Source organism: Saccostrea echinata, unplaced genomic scaffold, assembly GCF_033153115.1.
Source record: "Saccostrea echinata isolate AGI-Se365-2 ecotype Australia unplaced genomic scaffold, CSIRO_AGI_Sech_v1 ptg000057l, whole genome shotgun sequence".
Classification (NCBI taxonomy): Eukaryota; Metazoa; Mollusca; class Bivalvia; order Ostreida; family Ostreidae; genus Saccostrea; species Saccostrea echinata.
In genome coordinates, this window is record NW_026889806.1 from 8,621,025 (window position 1) to 8,641,867 (window position 20,843).

The following is a 20,843-nucleotide window of genomic DNA, read 5'->3' on the forward strand; positions in this document are numbered from 1 at the left end:
AGACTTTTTGAATTAAATAATAAATTAAAGAGTTATCCTTCCTGGCTGAGGATCGGATATCCTTAATATTAGGCAATTTCACTCATGGAAATCAAGAACTGATAAACACTGCATTATGTACATTATTAAAGGCTGTTTGTGCACAAAGTCATTGAGTTTGAACCAAAACACTAGGAGGAATAGCAGTTTGAATAAATTTCACAAAAAATATCCTTTTTTACTAACCGTGGCAACAGTGTTGAAGGAAATCAAAAACCGATAAACAGAATTATGTATCTTAGTGTAGCATACTTAAGCTTCGAATATTAATAAAATCCAGGGTCAAAACTGTAGGAGGAGTAGAGTTTGAAAGAGCAAATCAGAATCTATCTTTTGTTATGAAGTTTTCCAATAAATTTAACTTTTTCTTGCCCAGTGGTTCTTGAGAAGATTTTTCAAGATTCTTCCTAATAAATTCCCATGTGAAACTTTGCTTCCCTTATTGTGGCCCACCATACCCATGGGGATCATGAATTGGACAAACTTGAATTAGCACTCTGTGATGAAGTTTAACACAAGTTAAAACTTTTTGTAGTGGATCATATATGATAACTACACCCTGAGGGGTATGTTTACCTGTCTCAAAAAATCAGGTGAGGGTGAGGTGAGGGCATATGGCGAAAGAACAGTTGCCACCTATTTTTATCGACTTATGGCAGTCGCGACCAAGATTCGAACTAACGACCTTCCGAACACGGAGCGAGCGCTCTACCGACTGAGCTACGGTGACGGTCTGCATTGTCGAAAACAGAAGGATGGACGGTTTTCATATTGCCCCACAATCGCTTAATACGATATTTCAACAACCATGTGATAATTTTTATCCATTTTGACAAGGTGTCTTTTTTCATATTTTGCCCATTGTCTGACCTAATTTTCCACAGAATTCATAATATTTATGAAATTTTGACGCCAGTTGGATGATCGGGGTTCCCTAAACCTTGGCTCTCTTATACACACGTAATAAGTGATTTAAGGTCTTTATTAAACTAGAAATAAATAACTTCTTTAATATATGGGGAATAATGGAATTTTATGAAGACCTTCGATTTATTAAAATAGTCAATAAGAGATGTTTTTAAAGTTACAGAAACATATGAAAAGAAATTTTGTTAGAAATTTTGACTTTTGATCCTTTGATTTCAAAATTAATAGGAGTCATTTTAAGTCATAGGAAACTATAATATAAAATAAGAAGTTTTAGGTATGGTCCGAAAAACAACTGTAATGCATACAGATAGAATGACAACAGGTAGGCAAGCAGACATAAATTAAACTTGAAATAAAAGATAGCACAGAATCTGTCAATTTCATATTTAAATATTTAACTAAAAAGACGTTAATGACAACCTAACCACAAAACTTTATGATAAACGTCAGGGTCATGACTTCAACTTTACTATTGTTACCTCCCCCTTCGAATGTAGCAAAATACCCTTATCACCTTCATGTGGGGTTTAGGTCTCTCACTTGATTCAATACCCAAGGAAATTTTCTAGCTACGAACAATTTCTAAAACAAAGCAAGCTATTGCCAAACTATGGAAGCTGGTAGGTGCCAGGTAGAAAAATATTTTTTCTACCTGGCACCAACCGGCTTCCGTACCAAATAAGCTGATGAAAGAATAATATTTCAAATGCTGACTGGCGTTTTGCATACTGGTTGTTAGCCCATTATTTACACACTTAAATTTCTGTAGATTTTTATGTTTACCAGATCATTAAAAGTAGCACAAGACGGATTTGTTCGGTCGACATGGGATGCTCACTCCTCGGCACCTCATCTGATCTCTGTTCTTCTTAGAGGTCCTTGTTTGCTTCTTGATTTGTTTTGTTTCAACGGACTTATCAGCTTCGTTACTTTTGGTTACCTCCACATTTATATCCCGCTTTTAACACTAGAGGGGGAAAACAAATCAAGTGGATAAATCCTTCTTGAACTTCGGATCGTATCTGTAATTGTTTATCATCTTCATCCTCAAACTCGCTAACTCCCATAGAACAGTGTGAAAACGGTCATCTATTATGAACCTTTCCTAACATATATATATTTGTGTTTCTTTTAATTTTTTTTAAATAGGAGAATGATTCATTTGTAGACAAATATGATTGCTGCTAATGAATTTTTATTTTTTGAGCTGTCTCTTTCAGAGATAAACCCATTATCTTATTTATCTTCCATACCCATAATCAGATAGACAGAAAACATCGCCCACATTTCAAAACAACGCTTATAATATATACTATTTAGAATGGGTATCGTACCTGAAGCCTCTTTCTTGTCCTTAAAACATTTTCCTTGTGTGCCTAAAAATATAACTTATCTTAGCAAAATTTAGAGATGATACATAAACTAGTATTTGTTTGACTTTATAAAGTACACACAAAACTTACCAAAGCAATATCTCTCTGGACAAACAGACGTAGATTTTAATTTGTATGCAAGGAAATTTGTGCAGTTCCTCACACTTATTTCATAGCTTTTTTCACAATTGCAGACGTTTCCATTAGTCACACAAGCTTTCCTGGTGACTACCTTTTCAATTATACTTGGTTCCGATCCTTAAAGAATTCAATATTCATATATTACAGGTACATGATAAGGAAATAATAAAATAAAGGAAACGAAACTTTACAATATTGATTAAGTGCTTTTATATACATTATTTCAAATATTGAATAAAGCAGAGACACATGATGATCACAGGATGAAATTACACCATTCAATCGACGGAATGGTAACTGAATGGCCACTGAATGGCCACTGAAAGGTCACTGAAAAGATCCTTTCCCGTGACTTTTCCGTGGTCTTTCAGTTACCATTCAGTCGACTGAATGGCAGATACATTTCAGTGGCCTTTCAGTTATCTTTCAGTTGTATCTTTTTATTAAATAATGGGCTTATTTTTCAACTTAGAAATTTTATTTCACGTTTTCTTAGTATAATGGTATTAAATTGATCTATTACCGAATAAAATAAAAGAAAAAAAAAGTGAATATAAAAAAAATCTTGCAGAAAGGAGGAGTCGAACCGTGGCCTCCCGCTTGATAGTCCGTGACTATATCCATTACGCCACGGTGTCTTGTTTAATAATATGAGATTTAAAATCAATACATTTGTAGAAATCGAATTGGAACACCCAGTTCAACTGTTGTATCGAGGAGCTGGGAATGTGTATATATCTTGTATACATTTTGTATATTCTATGTTAATTGTGCGGATTTTGGGGGCTGACTAATTAATTACACATATCTTATCGGGATGATGACAATTATCGGTGACGGGTACCTGTTTGTTGTTTTTTTTTCCAAAGAAATTATTCAAGATGGATCTTCACCTCGGAAAACGTTGTAAATTCTTAAAACGATATCTTTTAAAATTATCGTGCGATTTTAACAATCAAGAAACAAAATTTACAATATTAAGGTCCTTCCACACGAGGCATAAATTATTAATTCTGTTTAAGTAAAATAATTTTAAAACGATATCTTTCACAAGCTAAATATTATGCGATTTTAACAATTAAGAAAGAAAATTTACAGCATTAAAGTTTCTTCCAGAAAAAGCATAAATGAATAATTATGTCTCGTCTTTCATAACCAGATATTTCCATGAAAACTAACCGCATTAAACACTGTGTCAGATGGATATAAAATAATGAAAAACTAAGCTGAAAAATAAGAAAACTTTTTCTCCTTTTTTTTTTATTTTAAGAGCATTTTGACTGATATCCTCGATCCTTTTTTTCAGATTGACTATCTGTTTATTCATTTAACAACTTATCAAATTGAATGAGCTTGTGAAAATATTCATCACAGATTTAGAAATTTTACAGTAAGAAAAAATAAGACAATTCGATTCCCGTTAATTAAATTCTGATACGAATATTATTTTTCATCATTTGAATATTTTTTTTTCTTAATCAATTTTTATGAAACAAATTAGAAATTCGAAAATCATTTTGAATTTTATGATTCCACAGTTGAATTGTAATCTTTAATGTTAATAAAATTATAATTAGACATAAATGTTATAGTTAATAATCACAATTTAACATTTTAGTAAACAGTTTAAAGACAATTGAACATCTAATCATTACTAGTACTACATATCTGAATTTTATCACAATTAGAAAACAAAAACACATTTAAAGATGTGAATAATTTTATTTTAAAAAAAATTAAGGAATAATTACCGATAAAACTAACGAAAAGCCGATGAAACGGTCGTTGAATTACAACTGAAAGGTCACTGAAAGACGACGGAAAGGTCACTGAAAGGCGACTGAAAGACGACGGAAAGGTCACTGAAAGATAACTGAAATGTGTCCGCTGAATGGTGACTGAAAGGTACCTGAATTGTGGCTGAAAGGTAACTGAAAGGTCACTGAAAGGTGCCTGCCATTCAGTGACTGAATGGCCACTGAAAAGTCACTGAAAGCCGCCTTTCAGTTTTAACTGAGAGGTCTAGTTTCTTCCTGTGGATATTTTTATTAGTATTATACGAAAAGTGTCATTTGGGTTTAAAAATTAAAGAAAACGAAAGTTATCGATCTCATAAATCAAGACAAATGGGGAACAGGGAAAAAATGAAACACCAGAGATTGGGAATTGTGTAAGTACGTTTTAATACAGCATATAACCCATCAATGGGCCGACTTTTACCTTCTTGTTTCATACCAATTGTTTGTTTTGTCTACCTCATCAATACATAGAGCTTACAGGGGGTGTAACCGGTCAACAGGGGATGCTAACTCCCACTGGGTGAAATAAGCAGTTTCCCGTCATGGGAAACTATATGGAAACCACATGGAAACCTCATGTTTACATCATGTTTCCTAGTGGTTTCCGCAGCGGATGCCAGGTTATTCCGTCAAGTTTCCGTACCACGGAAACTACTACGCTCCGATTCCATAAGGCATCCCGAACCAAGGAAACCTCAGGAAACCTGAAGTTTCCTGAGCCTCCATGTAGTTTCCCGTAATGGGAAACCTGAAGATTCCACTGGTTTCCATAATTAGGAAACTATGTGGAATCGGAGCGTAGTGGTTTCCATGGAATGGAAACTCGATGGAATCCTCAGATTTCCCATGAACGGAAACTAGAGGAAACCTCGTGATTCCTCAAGTTTCCATGACTCAGGAAACTATATGGAATTGGAGCGCAGCGGTTTCCGTGCGATGGAAACTTGGTGTCTCATAAAAGGAAATTACAGGGAAACTTCAAGATTCCCTTATTTTTCTGAGACGGGAAGCAATGTGTAATTGTGGTGTAATAGTTTCCATACCATGGAAACTACAGGGTAGGTTGAGCATTTCAATTTCGAAAAATGATTGACAAGCAACTGGAAGCTCAAGGATCCCTGTATTTTCCATGGTTAATCTTTCTTGTCTAGAATGTGAAAAGAGAACAGCAGGTTTAAATCAAAATATATATTATTAATTTCCTTGGTAAACTGTGTTTTCTTTTCAAAATCTATCAAGAAAATGTATAAAAAGGAAAAAGCATTATCAAATCATATGTTTAATAATTCATTTGATGTGCAAAAACATTATTTGAAAATGATATCAAAATAAATAAAATCATATATCTTGGTACACAATGAAGTAGTCTTTCACATCTAAGTCCATTCATAAAAACTTCTTTAAATACTCTATACTTCTTTCAACATCAGCTTCCGTTGTATTTTCTTCACATCATCTGCGTCAATCTGCAATATATTTTCATATAAAATTATTATTTGATGTAAGAATTGTATGCTTGAATATTATTTAGAAATCTTACAAGATCACTCAATGTCCTTTAATGTACCAATATCAGTGATTATAATTAGTTTCAGTCTTTAAATTTAATGACATGAAATCCGAATAATGAACATTACATAGTAAGGTTTTAAGCCAGATTAATATTAAAGCAGGTAAGATTGAGAATATGACCATCTCGTACATGTAGAACACTGCTTTTAGTTGAGTGAATTGGAGAGAAATGTGCTCTGGACAAGGATATTACGAATCTTTTTTTTTTCTTATTGACATTTGACCTAGAAATTTTGTTAAAGATCACTAAAAACCCTTCATCCCATGGCACACAAGCAAGATCATACCAAGGGAGAAAAATTATGCTCTGGACAAGGACTTTAAATAAAGATATATAGTGTGTTTTGATACTGACCTTTGACCTTGATAATTGGTCCAAGGTCACTTTTTACCCTCCATCCACAGGCACTCTATGAGTTAAATTTGAGTGAGATTGGGCTAAGAGGAGAAAAAATGTACTCAGGACAAGTGATATCAGATGGACAGACAGATCATCTCATGGCATCTGCAGAAGAGGACCCTAAAAAAAACAATGCACATACATGTTAAGCTATATCCATACAAGTCAATATGAATTCATCATATGTTGCATTGCATACACATGTTTTAATCATGTTTAATACCTTATGAATAATTTCATATTGCATGTACACTCAGTTTACCTACAAATTATCTAAATTTCATCAAAAACGACCAACATATCAGCCATTCAAGATTTAGCTAATCAACATTCAGTACAAGTTCTATATGCTATCATATGTACAGACACTTACTAGTATTATTTACCTGCATTCTAAATCTTGTTTTATGTCATTGAAAATTAAGGCGATAGCCATTACCGATAACCAGTTTTTACCCCCAATTTACATACACGAATGTTGTAATGTTTATTCAAAACTTCTCATTTATAAATATTATCTTATAGTATATTTAGTTAACATATACCTACAGTTAAAGCTTCAAAGTGTTTCATTGAATATTTTAGAAATTACAGTCATCAAAATACTGACCAGCCAGAAATCAGTAAATTTTTATTTTTCATTTTTGTCTTGTTTCATTTAACATATTTCAATGTTAGAAAGTTTTAGTAAGTTATAATATTTACTACTTTAGCATAGCCATACAGTTGAACTTTGGCATCTTGAATACCACAGATATGTCGAAGTAATTGGAAGTATTCTTTAAATATTTTACTCCTGATATCTCGAATCCTCAAATACATGTATCACAAAATAATTTTAATTGAACTTTGAACCTTGACAAAAGGACTCTTAAACAAATATTCATTATTCTTAAATTAAAGTCTACAGGTTACAAAATTATAAGTTGCTCAACAATGATCATATCAATAATATCTGAAAGAGTTGATCATTTCCCCTTGGGGTGAAAGGGGGGGGGGGGAGGGGGCTTCCTCTGTACAATTTAAAATATCCTTACTTTGTGTCAACCTTGGTTAAAATTAGTGGTTCTTGAGAAGAAGTTGAAAATGTGAAAAGCTCACTGATGGATCGACAGTTTGATGGACAAAAGACAAAACAAAAGGTATCAGAAAAGTTCACTCGAGTTTTTAGCTCAGGTGAACTAAAATCCTCACTGCATGGTGTATATTATGCTAGACATCATCCAGACAGAAAATTTTATAGAGAAGTGAAAAAGACTCCAAGCCATACAATTTCATAAGGCCAAACAAAAAAATATGTTTGTTTACTGTTACATGCTGAAATAAAATAGGGTTGGTAGGTAGATTAAGATGCATGTAAAAGTTAAACTGACGAATGAGTGACTTATGGATTTTTATAACGAAAAAAAATTGTGTTGGCTATTAGATATTGGGTCGGGGGGAGGGGGGGTAACCGTAAACAAACATTTTTTTTTATTATGCCTAACCTGTTGTTGTTTGCAGCTGGTAGTTCAACATTCCAATTAAAATTGGAATCAAGTTCTTTTCTTTTAATGCAATTGTCATACATGCCTATTTATGATTGAATTTATTACCACTTACCACATGATCACATCTTGATTCATCATACATCTTTAGTTACTGGTTCTCCTTTAATGTTAATTTTCTTCTCTCTGAAAGAATATATTATGTATAGTTACTACACTGTATTGCATTCTGATTTCACTTATAAGACCAACAATAAACAAGAGTCCTCAGTGCCACTTTGCTCACCTGAGCACTTTGGGTAGGAAAAAGCATAAATCAGTTCTGTATTTAAAAGTTTAAATATAAAAGTGGTTCAGAGGGGGGGGGGGGGGGGGTATGAATTCTATACTTTCGAAGGATGCTTTTGAATTAATATGATACATATTAGCATTGCTGTTCTTAAGAAGAAAATTTTTATTGATATATTCCTTTTCTTCCTTTTTACAGTAAGACTCGGGTTATAACGAAGCCACTGGGACCTGTGAAATTACTTCGCTATATCCTTAATTTGTTATATCCATATAAGGAATTAGTGAAATTTATTTAGCTGGGGATCCAAGAAAACTTCACTATATCCGTGAATTCACAATATCTGTGTTCATACTAAATGAGTTTTACTGTATAACTATGATTCCCTGTTATGGCACCTTTATTCTCCTGGGGAGGGAGGGGGGAGTGTCATGATTTGAATAAATTGAATCTACATTACTTCAGGATGCTTTTATATTATTATGACTAATTTTGACTACATTGGTCTTGAGAAGAATTTTAAAGATCTTTCCTATGTATCAGTATTGTTAGTAAAATGTTGATCGCCGATTGTGGCCCCATCCTACCCATGGGGGTCATGATTTGAACAAACTTGCATCTACACTACCTGAAGATGCTTCCATATAAATATGACAAATCATGGCTTTGCTGTTCTTGAATAGAAGAAATTTCTAAGATTTTTCCTATGTACTTTGATCCTTCATTGTAGCCCCGTCCTACCCCGGGGGTCATGATTTGAACGAACTTGAATTTACACTAGCTGAGGATGTTTCAACATAAGTTTCATCTTTCCTGATACAGTGGTTCTAGTGAAGAAGATTTTCAAAGATTTTATCCTATGTATTCCTACGTAAAACTTGATCATCAATATGTTTTATTTCCATCAGTGAACTCTTCAAAATTAGAGGCGCGTTTGGCCGTCTGACTGGGACAGCATGGCGTTGCGGAAAATACAAACCTGCCAATCTCAATCCAGTTTTAAATGTTAAATGTATTTGTCATTCCAATTAAAGAATAGAAGAACTAAAAGACATATGTGAGAGAGCGAGAACCCTAAATTTATCATCCATAATGATCCATTAATAAAAAATACGACATTTCCGAGGCATGTGTACCGGTATTGTATTTAGAGGTACCATACGATAAATAGATACTGTATCATACATACGATCAACAATAGACATAAATTGATATCGTTGTCATTCCTACTCTTGATGTATATAAAGTTCACAACAATAAAATATTTCATTTGCATTTTCTTAGGATTTGTTCATTGACATTCAACATATTGTTTACCATGTTTACATGTTTATGTTAGTTTGTTCCAGAAATCCCGCGAGATTTGTACATTTTCCGACTTTTTCACAAAAGAGTAGCACTGTGCACTAAGAAGTATAACTCTTCCATAGTGGAAATAGAATGTATTGTGGCCCCACCCTACACCCGGGGGTCATGATTTAAACAAATTTGAATCTACACTTCCTGAGGATGCTTCCAAATAAGTTTAATTTTTCCTGGCCCAGTGGTTCCAGAAAAGAAGATTTTAAATGATGCCATTAATTTTTCATTTATTTGTAATTATCTCCCCTTAGAAGAAGATATGGTCCTTCATTTAAATAAAGTTGAATCCCCTTTACCCAAGGATACTTTGTAGCAAGTTTGATTGAAATTGGCTCTGTGGTTCTTGAGAAGAAGATTCAAATGTGAAAAGTTTAAGACAATGACAGCAACAGACAAATTTTGATCAGAAAAGCTCAATTGGCTCAGGTGAGCTATGACTGATTTGTTTGATGTACTCCAAAAGATCCATCAAAATCACCCCTACCCTATCATTTTTTAAGTATTTTAATTTTACTTCATTTTTTTTTTTTTGGGGGGGGGGGGGGGGGGGGTTCCAGGAAAATAAAGTTTGTTTCATTATAAAGTTGAGGTTTATAATTTCTCCAAGACACTTGTTTTAACGAGAGCAATAAATATTAAACCTGTCTAGCTGTCCAGTGTGTAATGAAACATCAATAAATTTCTAATTCTGTGTTTTTGTATGACAAAAAATCAATTTGTTAGATACTGCCAAAAAAAAAATCTACCTACCTATCTATTTTACAAAATTTGGGTCGAAGTACACAGGGTTGTCCCTAAGAATTGAAATAGAAGGGGACATTTAAAACGTAGAAGGGGAACTGGGGTTCCTCCCTTACTAGGGAGTTTAGGAGGAATATCGAAATAACCGGGGGATTATTTACATCATTATAGTTGGGGAAATTCCTCGGCCCCCAGGTCTTAGAGACAACCCTGAGTACATCTGATCAAACAAAAGTATTTTTAATAATGGCCAAAACTTCAACAACTACCAGGGAGGAATAAAATAAACAAACAAAAATTTATCGTTATCATACAACATATATCAAACAAAAATTTCAAACAAATAACGATTCACTTATTTTTACCATTAGACTTCTATGATGTTGCGACCACCATCAATAACTGATGATTGTTACTCAGATGATTCATTTGCATTACTTGAAATACTATCAAAAATGATCAATATTTGTACATCTTGTAGGCTTATTATTTTTAACATTTTCAGTAAATCTCTCAGCAGGTCACACATGAGAAATTTTGTCTTTTGAACAGTAAACTATTTCAGTTTACAATCTATCACTAGATTGTTAAACAGTTGTTATATTATTATAGACAGTACTTACAAACCAATACATTTTCCCTATACATATCATCATTATGCATATGAATAAGGGTTGTGTTATGACTTTGTAAGATGTATATGTACTCTAGTTACAGACAATCTATTTAAATTGTTCTAATGATTCTTCACAATTTCTAATATTATCTGCCAAATAAAGGCGGCTTACAATAGTCAGAACTCTAACTGTTTAAATTTCCATCGATGATGATGTCCTTCGTGAATAATCTGATAAGTTGAGATTGCGGACACTTTTTGTTTAAATATTGATGACTTAATCGTAATTTAGTAGGAGAAATAATTCATGTTTACCTTGTCGTTACATCATAAAAAGTTCCAGAAGTCCAAAAGTACAACAAGTTGCATTCCGAGAATACATGTATTCAAACCGGATATATGTTTGTCTGTATTAACAAAGAAACCATATTCGGTACAAACATTATTATCCGATTTAACAACGAAAAAAAAATTTCATACACTTTTCATTTATTTATAGAGAGAGAGAACTATTATAGTAAGCATTCATTTTCATTAAAAAAAATCTACAAAGGCGAAACGTTAACATACAACATACAGCATGGAAAAAGACAAATGTGGTGCCATAGGGCCTAACTATACAAAGTCTACTATCTATACATCTATGATTGAACGTAAAACACTAAATATTGTATAATTCAAGTTTCTCTTTCCGTTTTTTCAATGTGTAAACTAACATATTTAAAACTTTGATATCAAACTTTTCAAAATGGCGTCAAAACGAATGTGGTCTTCGATGGGAAAGATTTGTTCTGCCCAATATTAATATTATTTACCGTAAAAAGTATATAAAAATATACGTACACTAATCCTTGGTTGTTGATCATTGCATTTTTCATAGTTTTAAAGACACTGGGTGGCGAAAACAACGTTAACTTTTCACATTTGCACCTTACACCCGAGTCCATCTCCGTCTTGCTCAACTCCAAAAATGGCGCCTCGTGAAAATTGACCAATGAAATTAAAGCCTCTGCAGAGCGATGCATTATGGGAAACGGAACCTGTTTACGTTTATTATGTTAGAGGGTAATAAAAGTTTTTACATATAATGTAATTTCCCTATTACGGTGATTATGAGTTCATATCCTTAGTGAAGTTCTTCACTAATCATAGAAAGGGGGTGTTCCTCAATAAATTTGCTGATAATTAGTATACTATAGAAAACAAAGAGGTTTTCTGAGAGTGACCAGAGACATTTTATGTTTCTGGTGTGACCCCTCAAATTATTTGACTTGGGGGGGGGGGGGGGTACGTAGTGCCCATCCAAACAGAAAATGTCCGGTTACCCCCCCCCCTACTTTTTCATTAAATTATTCATTACTCTGATTAATGTATAATGTCACAACGAAAGATGTTAAACCTTTATACATGTATACATGTTTTAGAATTTGAAGCGTCAGAAAATGAATATTAGTTGAGGACCGTAGAAAATTAGGGGGGGGGGCATAGTGGACATGCCATACGTCCCTAAACATATTTTTTACAGTATAGAAAACAAAGCTTATTTCCTGTTGCGCCCCTCAAAATAAACGTTTGATGACTCTTTATCGGCTGTTTTTTATTTTGTGACAAGAATGTTGTCCTTTGAAGTCTGCCGTAAATTTCGATCTGCATTTGGCATGCAAATGAACTACATGACATGTATACAGAACAGTATATTTTATTTTTAGTGATGATGGAAAAGTTCGGTGTCAACAATTGCTAGTTAGTAGAAGGAATCAGGGTATGTTAGACTAGTATACACTAGTGAAAATCAAGACAATTTAATTACCAGCTAGGACGGTTCAAGAATAATAAAGATTTGATGATTTTTTTCTCTTGTTCGGCTTTAGATACTATTTTGAACCCCCTCCTTTTTTGGTTTCGATTTTAGCCTGATATCAATAATAATCAGCGGACGAAATTGCTGGACTTTTTTCTATTTGCTATATTTTACTTCAAACATTTTTGCCTTTAGTTAAGATAATTCTCACCGTTATAATGTATCAGAATTTTTCACATTAAGTTTGAAAATTGATTTATAAAAGAAGAGAGTAAACACAAGGTGGAAAAAACGAATCAATATCTAAGCAAAGGTAGGGAAAACAGTGTTTTAATTTGGAAAACACCGGCCCGTAGAATGCGGGGGGGGGGGGGCGGAGGGGGGCAGGGGGTGAAAGTAAATGGTTATGCTCTTCTTCTTCTTTTTTTTTTTTGTTGGCTTGTCAGATTTTTATGGAAGCCCCCCCCCCCCACTTTTGAAACTGTTGCTACTGACCTGAAACACATAATTAAAATAAGCTCAGAATTATTGTAGGTAACCTACAATCATGTCCATTGCGTTCAGAATTTTAGTCGTAACTGGTAACAATTTGTCAATATTTGATCATCTGATTTGTTGGAAAATAATGCCCGGTGTATACTCGTTGATGTGCAGGGCTGTATATATATACATGTACGTGGCTTTAGCCGTTCAGCCAGTACCGCCCTGTATCTTTCATATATAACTTTTTTCTGGTAATTTCTGGTAAAGTTTGCTAGTTAAGAACGTATTAACTTTCTGGTAAAGTTTGTGCCCCAAACTGAAATTATACAGGCCTATGGTTTGAGTAGACAGTTTTCAGTGCAGTTTTTTTTTTTAAATAAGTAATGGTGCATGTAGGGGTATAAAAATCAAGAAATGGACGGCATGTATAAAGAAATGTTTGTACATGTAGAAGTATTGACAATCACCACATCAGTACATTATACCTAAATATCGAAAGAAACTATTTTCTCTCCATTTTTTGAAGGAGGGGAGGGGGCTTAAATTTGAAAGGGGTAACCTTCCGTTTAACATAATACACGATTAAAAAATATTAAGTTTTCGCTAAGCATCTACGTGTAAAACAATTAATATTTTTATTTTCTTCAATGAATTGCCTTAGCATGCAGTTCTTCAGAAGACGTTGTTCTTAAGGAAAAGAAAATCATGTTATATAAATATCATAGACTTTTCTTTATTTAGAGCCAGCATTGGTCTTTGTGTACAAAATGGCTAAATTAAATATACGTGCATGTATGCATTTAAGACCAACATTATTGTAATTCCCTGCGAAAAATGAAGACATATCAGGGTCTGTGTACAGATATATATAAAAAATAAGTTATTTAGTTAACACTCATTAATTTTGTATATGAATATTATTCTGCTGTGTTATCTTATCAATGTCTTTGTAGAGGACTATATACATGTACGAAGTTCACACAAAACATTAGTAATTTAGTTCTTATGTTGTATAATAGATCCACCTGCATCCTTTCTCATAAACAATTTGCGAATTAAGCAGGCAACAAAGTTGATAATTAACAATTCTTTCTATGTTTTCAATATTCAAAGTTTACATTGATGTCAAACAAGGACGATTCGTTATTTACCGATTAAGAAATTTTATTTCATTTATCTATGCACTTACAAATTTGTTTGAAAAAGAATTATGATTTAACACATAACGAGAATTTAGATTTATTCTAGACCGATAGAAAAGTATATTTAATTTTTAAACGGTTAGGAAATTTTGTTTTGTAATCAGTAATGAAAAAATAAAATACAATTCTTTTTTTTTCATTCTCTCATTGAACATCTTAAAATTAATGTAGCTTATTTTATCAATATTCTGTGGTCTTATTGATAATTTAAATTATTTTTTTTTAAATCAAATCAATGGCCAGCAGTTATCACCTAAATTTAAACTGAGTTTGTGGAGACTATGTGTATGTACATGCTTGACCACAGCCCATTGTTCCCCTTAGGGAGAAAACCCTCTCAAATCACATAGAATATACAAAAAATACACAGTCGCAGGTGTCTTCGCGACACGTGTCTCCACCTGTGGCACGTGAGAACAGGTGCCCGCGATTACAAGGGTTAGCGCAATGATTGAATTTTATCTGAACAGTTTACACTGATTTTTCTAAAATTAAAAGTTGTATTAAATCTTCTCTTACTACTAATTCCAATTCACGTGTCTTCATGAGTTTTACCGAGACTAAAATGTTAAAAAAATCTTATATTTGTCACAGAATGTTCAATTTTATTACACAGAATTACACAAACAGTTTTTTTATTATTCTTTTGATACACGTTTCCAAAATGTCTATTATCGGGAAAATAGTTGTAAACCACAGCATACGTGTTTTCCATATCTGGAAAACATGCAGGAAACTACAGGTTGATTGCTTCCATATCGGGAATATACGTGGAAACCACTACTGCATGTTTCCGCGGTTTCCCATATTGAGAAACTTACGGGAAACCACAGGTTGGTTGTTTCTATATCGGGAATCTACGTGGAAACCACTACTGCATGTTTCCACGGTTTCCCATATTGGGAAACTTATGGGAAACCACAGGTTGATTGTTTTCATATCGGGAATCAACGTGGAAACCACTATGTGGTTTCCATAAAATGGAAACTATATGGAAACTACTGATGTCACGATTCCCATATGTTTCTATCGGGTTTCCAAATTTGGGAAACCTGGCTTTTCATCCTGTGTCCTCCTAGGCACCTGATCCCATCAAATAAATTTAACTTCCGGGGGTTCGTGTTTTATCCCCTATTCTCATATTTGAAATGTTTATTGATTGATTGATGGAAGTTGTTTTACGTCCCATTTGAGAATTTTTCACTCATATAGAGACGTCATCATATACTCGTGAAGGGCTTCAAATTTTGACCTTTACTCGACACTTAGGGCCATTGAGCAGTGAGGGATCTTTATCGAGCCAACGCCTGCCGTGTCACGGGGCCTCGGTTTTTAAGGTCTCATCCGAAGGACCCGCAACTTTCACTTCAAAATGCCGAGCGCATGGCGAAGGAACAGTTGCTACCCACTTTTTATTGACTTAGGCCAGTCACGGCCGAGATTCGGACTCACGACCTCCCAATTACGGAGCGAGCACTCTACCGACTGAGCTACCGTGAACGGTTTGAAATGTTTATAGTTATAGAAACGGTTGAGGATAGTGTCTTAAAACTATATATAGGGGATAACAGGTCTTGTCTTATAAAGGTAACATACATTATCCTAAGCCGTCAATTTCGTCCTCCACCGGTTTGTTTTAATTAATACAATTAAGATCATTTTCTTTTTGGAACAGATGTTGGTATTTATAATAGAGCCTTTAACAATGTCTAAGGTCTCAAAAATTACATGGAAAGTGTGTTTTATGCAAACCTGACTTTAGCATAAAAAATAGGTATTTCTGTAGAATACTTTAAGGCAGATTTCTACACCTTTAATCTTCAATTTTCATCTGTTTTCAATGCTTTCTGTCACATTGAAATAATCCAAACTTAAATATTGTTTCGTATAACTTTTACGTAACGACAAAATGTGCTTACAAATAAGGTCGCTTTATAACTTGGACTTTTCAAAATGTTGACTTTAAGGAAATATGGTGATAACGAGCGGTATTCAAGCTCAAAAGTACATTCCAGCAATACAAATCAGGAGCAGAGCAAACTCAGACCTCTAAAAGATCAGGAGTGGGATCAGGCCCCGGGGCCACGAACGTCTTGAGTCGAACTCAAGGGCTGTATTTTACTCAAATATAAGAATTTTTCTCAAATCGCTGTGTGAACTCAATAAAGTGTGCAACGAAATTAGAGTCTTACTCAGTTAGAGTTTTTTCTTGAGTTTTTCTAAGAAAAATTCTGAGATTGCTAGGTAGCTGTCTCATAAGTCGACTCAACACAAAAATGGCTGCCAGGAGAGTGCTCCTTTGGAAAATGATGAGGTTTCCTAGATGAATTATTGAATCCTTTGGAAGTTGAGAGATTTTTCAGCGAGATCGCTTTAGATCCGTTCTAATATTTTTCATATACGGTATGATCTTTGAAAACATATGCCATAAAAATACATAGATTTTGTCTTTTGCCTCCTCTTTTGTAACTTCTCGTAGTTTTAAGCTTCTATGCATTAGATTTCTTTTAGCAGCAGTGAAATACCAACTGTTTTTTTCGTTTCCAAATCGGCTGTTCGTCGGACAGTTCGAGTGGTTCCCTCCCTTTTGTGTGCTCTGATACAAGATTTTATCAAAACCTCCTCTGCGAATGATTTTCCACAAATCAAAACAAAATCTTATTAGTTTGCAAGTAAGTTACATCGATCTATAAAAGGCTATCCAAATTACAGTACTCAGAAAATAGCATTTCTCAAGAACCAACGTAATTTTTCAAGGGAAATCACTCGTCATTGTAGATTAAAAGTAAGGCGTGCCGGTCGGAGAGATATTCATTTGATAGTTTCCCACTTTGTATGTCATTGATTTATGCTAGATACTTCTACAAATACTGAAAAATTACTGCATTAATATCACCAAGTAAACATTTTATTTCCTCATTTATATAAGGACTTCATATTTTCACTTTTGCCACTGCAATTCTGACATAGAAATTATTATTATTTTTATTGGTCATATCCTGTCAATTTATTTACAGTTTCTCACAATGAAGAAAACTTTTTTCCCTTGAGATTCGAATTCCAATAGCAATTATTCCTAAATTATTTATGCGTTTGCAGCAACTTTTTTCCAAAACATTTTTCATTAATAGATTCGATCTCTTCCCTTTTTTTGTTTTCTGCTGACTCACCACGACGATGTAAAAAAAATAGTATTTAGCCTACAATTCATAATTGATTTCTGATGAATAGCATCAAAAGTTAATAACTTACAAATATTTTTTTTTCTTTGACAATGTGAAAAGGCGTTGCAGACCCCATTTTTTGGTGCAGTATGGACAAAATTAAGATTCAGTATGAACGTACCTAATACTATATACTATATAACTAATTTTTTTTTTCTTTTTGAACTCCAATACGCAGGTAGAATACTTTTTTCATCAGGTGCCCGTACAGGACTAATACTGGGAGATTCAGCTTATTGCGTGGACCCTGAGGTCCACGCAGAAGATATATAAGTGGGGTTAAACCGGATGCCATGGGTTTACGTCAGGCTATGCATGCGCGAGAATGCTAGATAGTTCTCCTTTAAGACAACTTTCCCTTAGAACAATTCGCCCTTTTCGAATTAGAATATGTCAATCATTGGGAAACCTCCCTCTAAAATCTGCACATCGTATTTATGTATTCTTTGGCGTAACCAAGATCTGAATTTCTGTTGAATACATATATCCTTATATACAAACTAAATTCTATGGTACAAGCATTTTAAATAAGTAGGAAGAACTTATAGAGATAGCTTAACAGCTTGAACATGTTGAATTAAAAATACTAGGTTTTAAAAGATAGTCTTTACCATTTTTACCGGCATTAGTTTTCTGCATCAAGGTTCGCAAAATAATTTGATAGACAGCAATCCAAGTATAGCTTGATAAAGGCCTGTAGGAATGTTTTTCCATGTGGGGGAGAGGGAGAAACATCGAAAAAAATTCTGCGTACTACAGATCTATGCTACACGTGTACCATCTATCTTTCCAATGATAGGATATATTCCGTATAAATCTAGTATAGATGTCAAGTCCCAGCCGTTATGCATTACATGTATCGAAATAGCCCGATTTGTTTTTAAATGACAAAACTTGTAGGCCAGTCGGGAATAAAATTTAACAGCTTTGCTATGAAAGTACTATCACTCAAAGTAGGCAGATCATTGACGGTTTTTGCAACAAGAATGGATATGGATTACCCCATATCCAAGATATTCGACTTTTAATTTACTCCAATTTTCACTAGCAAAAAAACTGCACATGTCATGAAACTGGTGTATAGTTCTTCATGTCTGTAGCAAATACCGTCACCAGTCTAAGCGTCACTAGCAAACAGTGCACACACCTGTGCATGCAAGACCAAATAGCCTAGGTCTACACATGTGCGATGAGATTGTCAATCGCATCTTCTCAGACCTTCTGGCGATTCGGAAAATCACGTTGTTTTACCGAGAAATTACGATTGCAGGTGTTGTAAATTAACAGTTCCTTTATTTAAAAAGAGACAAACACGCAAAATTAATGCTTCTTGTGTTTTTAAATTGATCGAGTTAATCGATAACCTAGCATCGTTTTAGATGATTCGAGACCCTTTAGTGCCTAGATACTCTAGTGCTCCAGTACAGAATTTTTGAAAAAAAGGGGGTTCTAGGTCACACCGCAGGCACTTACATTCAGGCCCGTAGCAACGGTTTCAAAGGGGACAACCTCCAAAAAGAGTTGACAAACAGAAATAATAAATTAAAAAAAATAAAAACCTGTGCACCACCCTGTGAAATCCTAATTGGGGGGGGGGGGGGTTTCTTCTAACATTTCGGCATTTTGATTTCTTTTAAATATGCAAATTAAAACTTATATATTCAAATTATAACGAAAGATTTTTTTAAGAAAAATTAAGCCCTCCCCCTCCCCCACATACTACGGGGACATTTTGAACCTTTCTCTTCATTGATTAAAATATCCCCATAATTCAAGGAGATAAATATTCTCTCATGGATACTCCCTTTCATGACTTTTTATGCGTATTTCTTAAAGTAAGTTACTTTAGAAGATGGTCAAAAAATGCCACAGCCGTACGTTCGCTGGAATCTTCCGATAATATAAAAGTTACATCTTTCATGTTACGTGTAGGTGGTCGAGGCCCGGGGCCGGGATTGTGAAGGTACACGGAGGAAGCAATAAGCAAAACCCTATCTAGAGAGCATAAAGGGCAGAGATTGAAGTACTTATTTTATTGAAAATACTAGATGTAAAAATATATATATTTATAAAAATCATTCTCTATCTTCTTCTTTCTGCAAAAATAAAGGGGGTTTCAACACCCGAAACCCCCTTCCCTGGATCCGCCAATGGAGATTACGATACCTGCACGCTTAAGCCTCTTTTAATTCTGTTAATTTTAAAGGCTACATTTACGAAAGCCCAGAAGGCTCATTCGAGATTCAAGTTTCAAAATACGAGATTCGAAATTCGAAATTCGAGATTCGAGATTCAAGATCCAAAATAACCAATCAAAAGGCGGATTCAATATTTGATTACTCCCCTTTATTAAGTTTTTACTATCAAGAAATCACTGAATATATTGATAACAAATGGGTCATTTGCATAATTAATAATGCAAGAAAAAATGTTATATGTATCAAAACAAAATACAAATGAATTTTGGGTAACGTTTTGAAAATATGTATAAAATCTTATTTTCCTCATTAAACAAAACAATAGATACATATATAGAATATTATATGGTCTTATCGTTGACTTGCGAAATTAGATTGATTTAATATGCACATTGATGAGGGAGGAACATATTATTGATATGAATTGCTGAGGATCGTCTTTACACTGCACAGAAGGATACATTTCATTACATGTAAGGGTGAATTTGTGCCGTTAGACTGATCAACTATTTGATATGGAATAAAATAAATTCCAGTCTGTATTGTTTATATGATTTTTAATTAATTCAAGTATTCAAAGCCTTAATTGAAAACTCAGTTTTTATGTATTTCTCATATTGGGAAACAGTGGCGTATATTCCCTTCGGCTAATGTGTAAACTAATGTGAGGTCACATGCAGATTTCACCTAAAGCGCATTATTGCCAAATTGCGGACAGGCAAGGAGGGAGTCGCCCCCTCACAATAGAAGGGGGGGGGGGGTTCGGAGGCTCACTTTCTGCGATCTTGGAGACATCTATCATTGTCATTTTTCCAGTGAATATAATTATAAATCATTTAAACATATTTTTATGATACTTCATGACCACTTGTAATAAAATTGAGAAATTTTAAAATCCTTACACAGTGCATGGAAATTATGGAAACTTCTTTACTAAATAATCTAAATAAAATTTTTAAAGTGTTTTATGTTTGACTCCCTACTAACCCAAACATAATAATAGACTCCTGTTGATGTCATTTTTAATAGTATGATATCGACTTCAGGGTAACATTTCAATTTTAGATTTAACCAGCTATAAAAATCAAAAGTTTTGCATACTGTAAAAATTGGATATATATATAGGCATAAAAGTGTGGATTGCTAAGAATACTTTTATTGCATTTGATGAAAATATATTCTAGTA

The 20,843-nt window shown here is 33.9% G+C and overlaps 1 protein-coding gene and 1 long non-coding RNA gene across 2 annotated transcripts in view; both read right to left on the minus strand.

Annotated features, from left to right (window-relative positions):
* Nucleotides 1–1,895: 1,895 nt before the first annotated feature.
* The window catches only part of LOC133174113 (von Willebrand factor D and EGF domain-containing protein-like), a 31,441-nt gene continuing 12,493 nt past the window's right edge, over nucleotides 1,896–20,843 (minus strand). The window contains exons 5-7 of the mRNA XM_061309154.1: nucleotides 2,433–2,600; nucleotides 2,304–2,345; nucleotides 1,896–2,029 (exon numbers count right to left, since the gene is read on the minus strand). Coding sequence (XP_061165138.1) covers nucleotides 1,896–2,029; nucleotides 2,304–2,345; nucleotides 2,433–2,600 — 344 coding nt within the window. The remainder of the gene's footprint in view (nucleotides 2,030–2,303; nucleotides 2,346–2,432; nucleotides 2,601–20,843) is intronic.
* LOC133174334 (uncharacterized) lies at nucleotides 5,546–7,929 on the minus strand. Its single transcript, XR_009719122.1, has 3 exons — nucleotides 7,857–7,929; nucleotides 6,210–6,374; nucleotides 5,546–5,748 (listed from the first exon to the last, which is right to left on the minus strand). It is a non-coding gene; the product is annotated as an uncharacterized LOC133174334 (long non-coding RNA).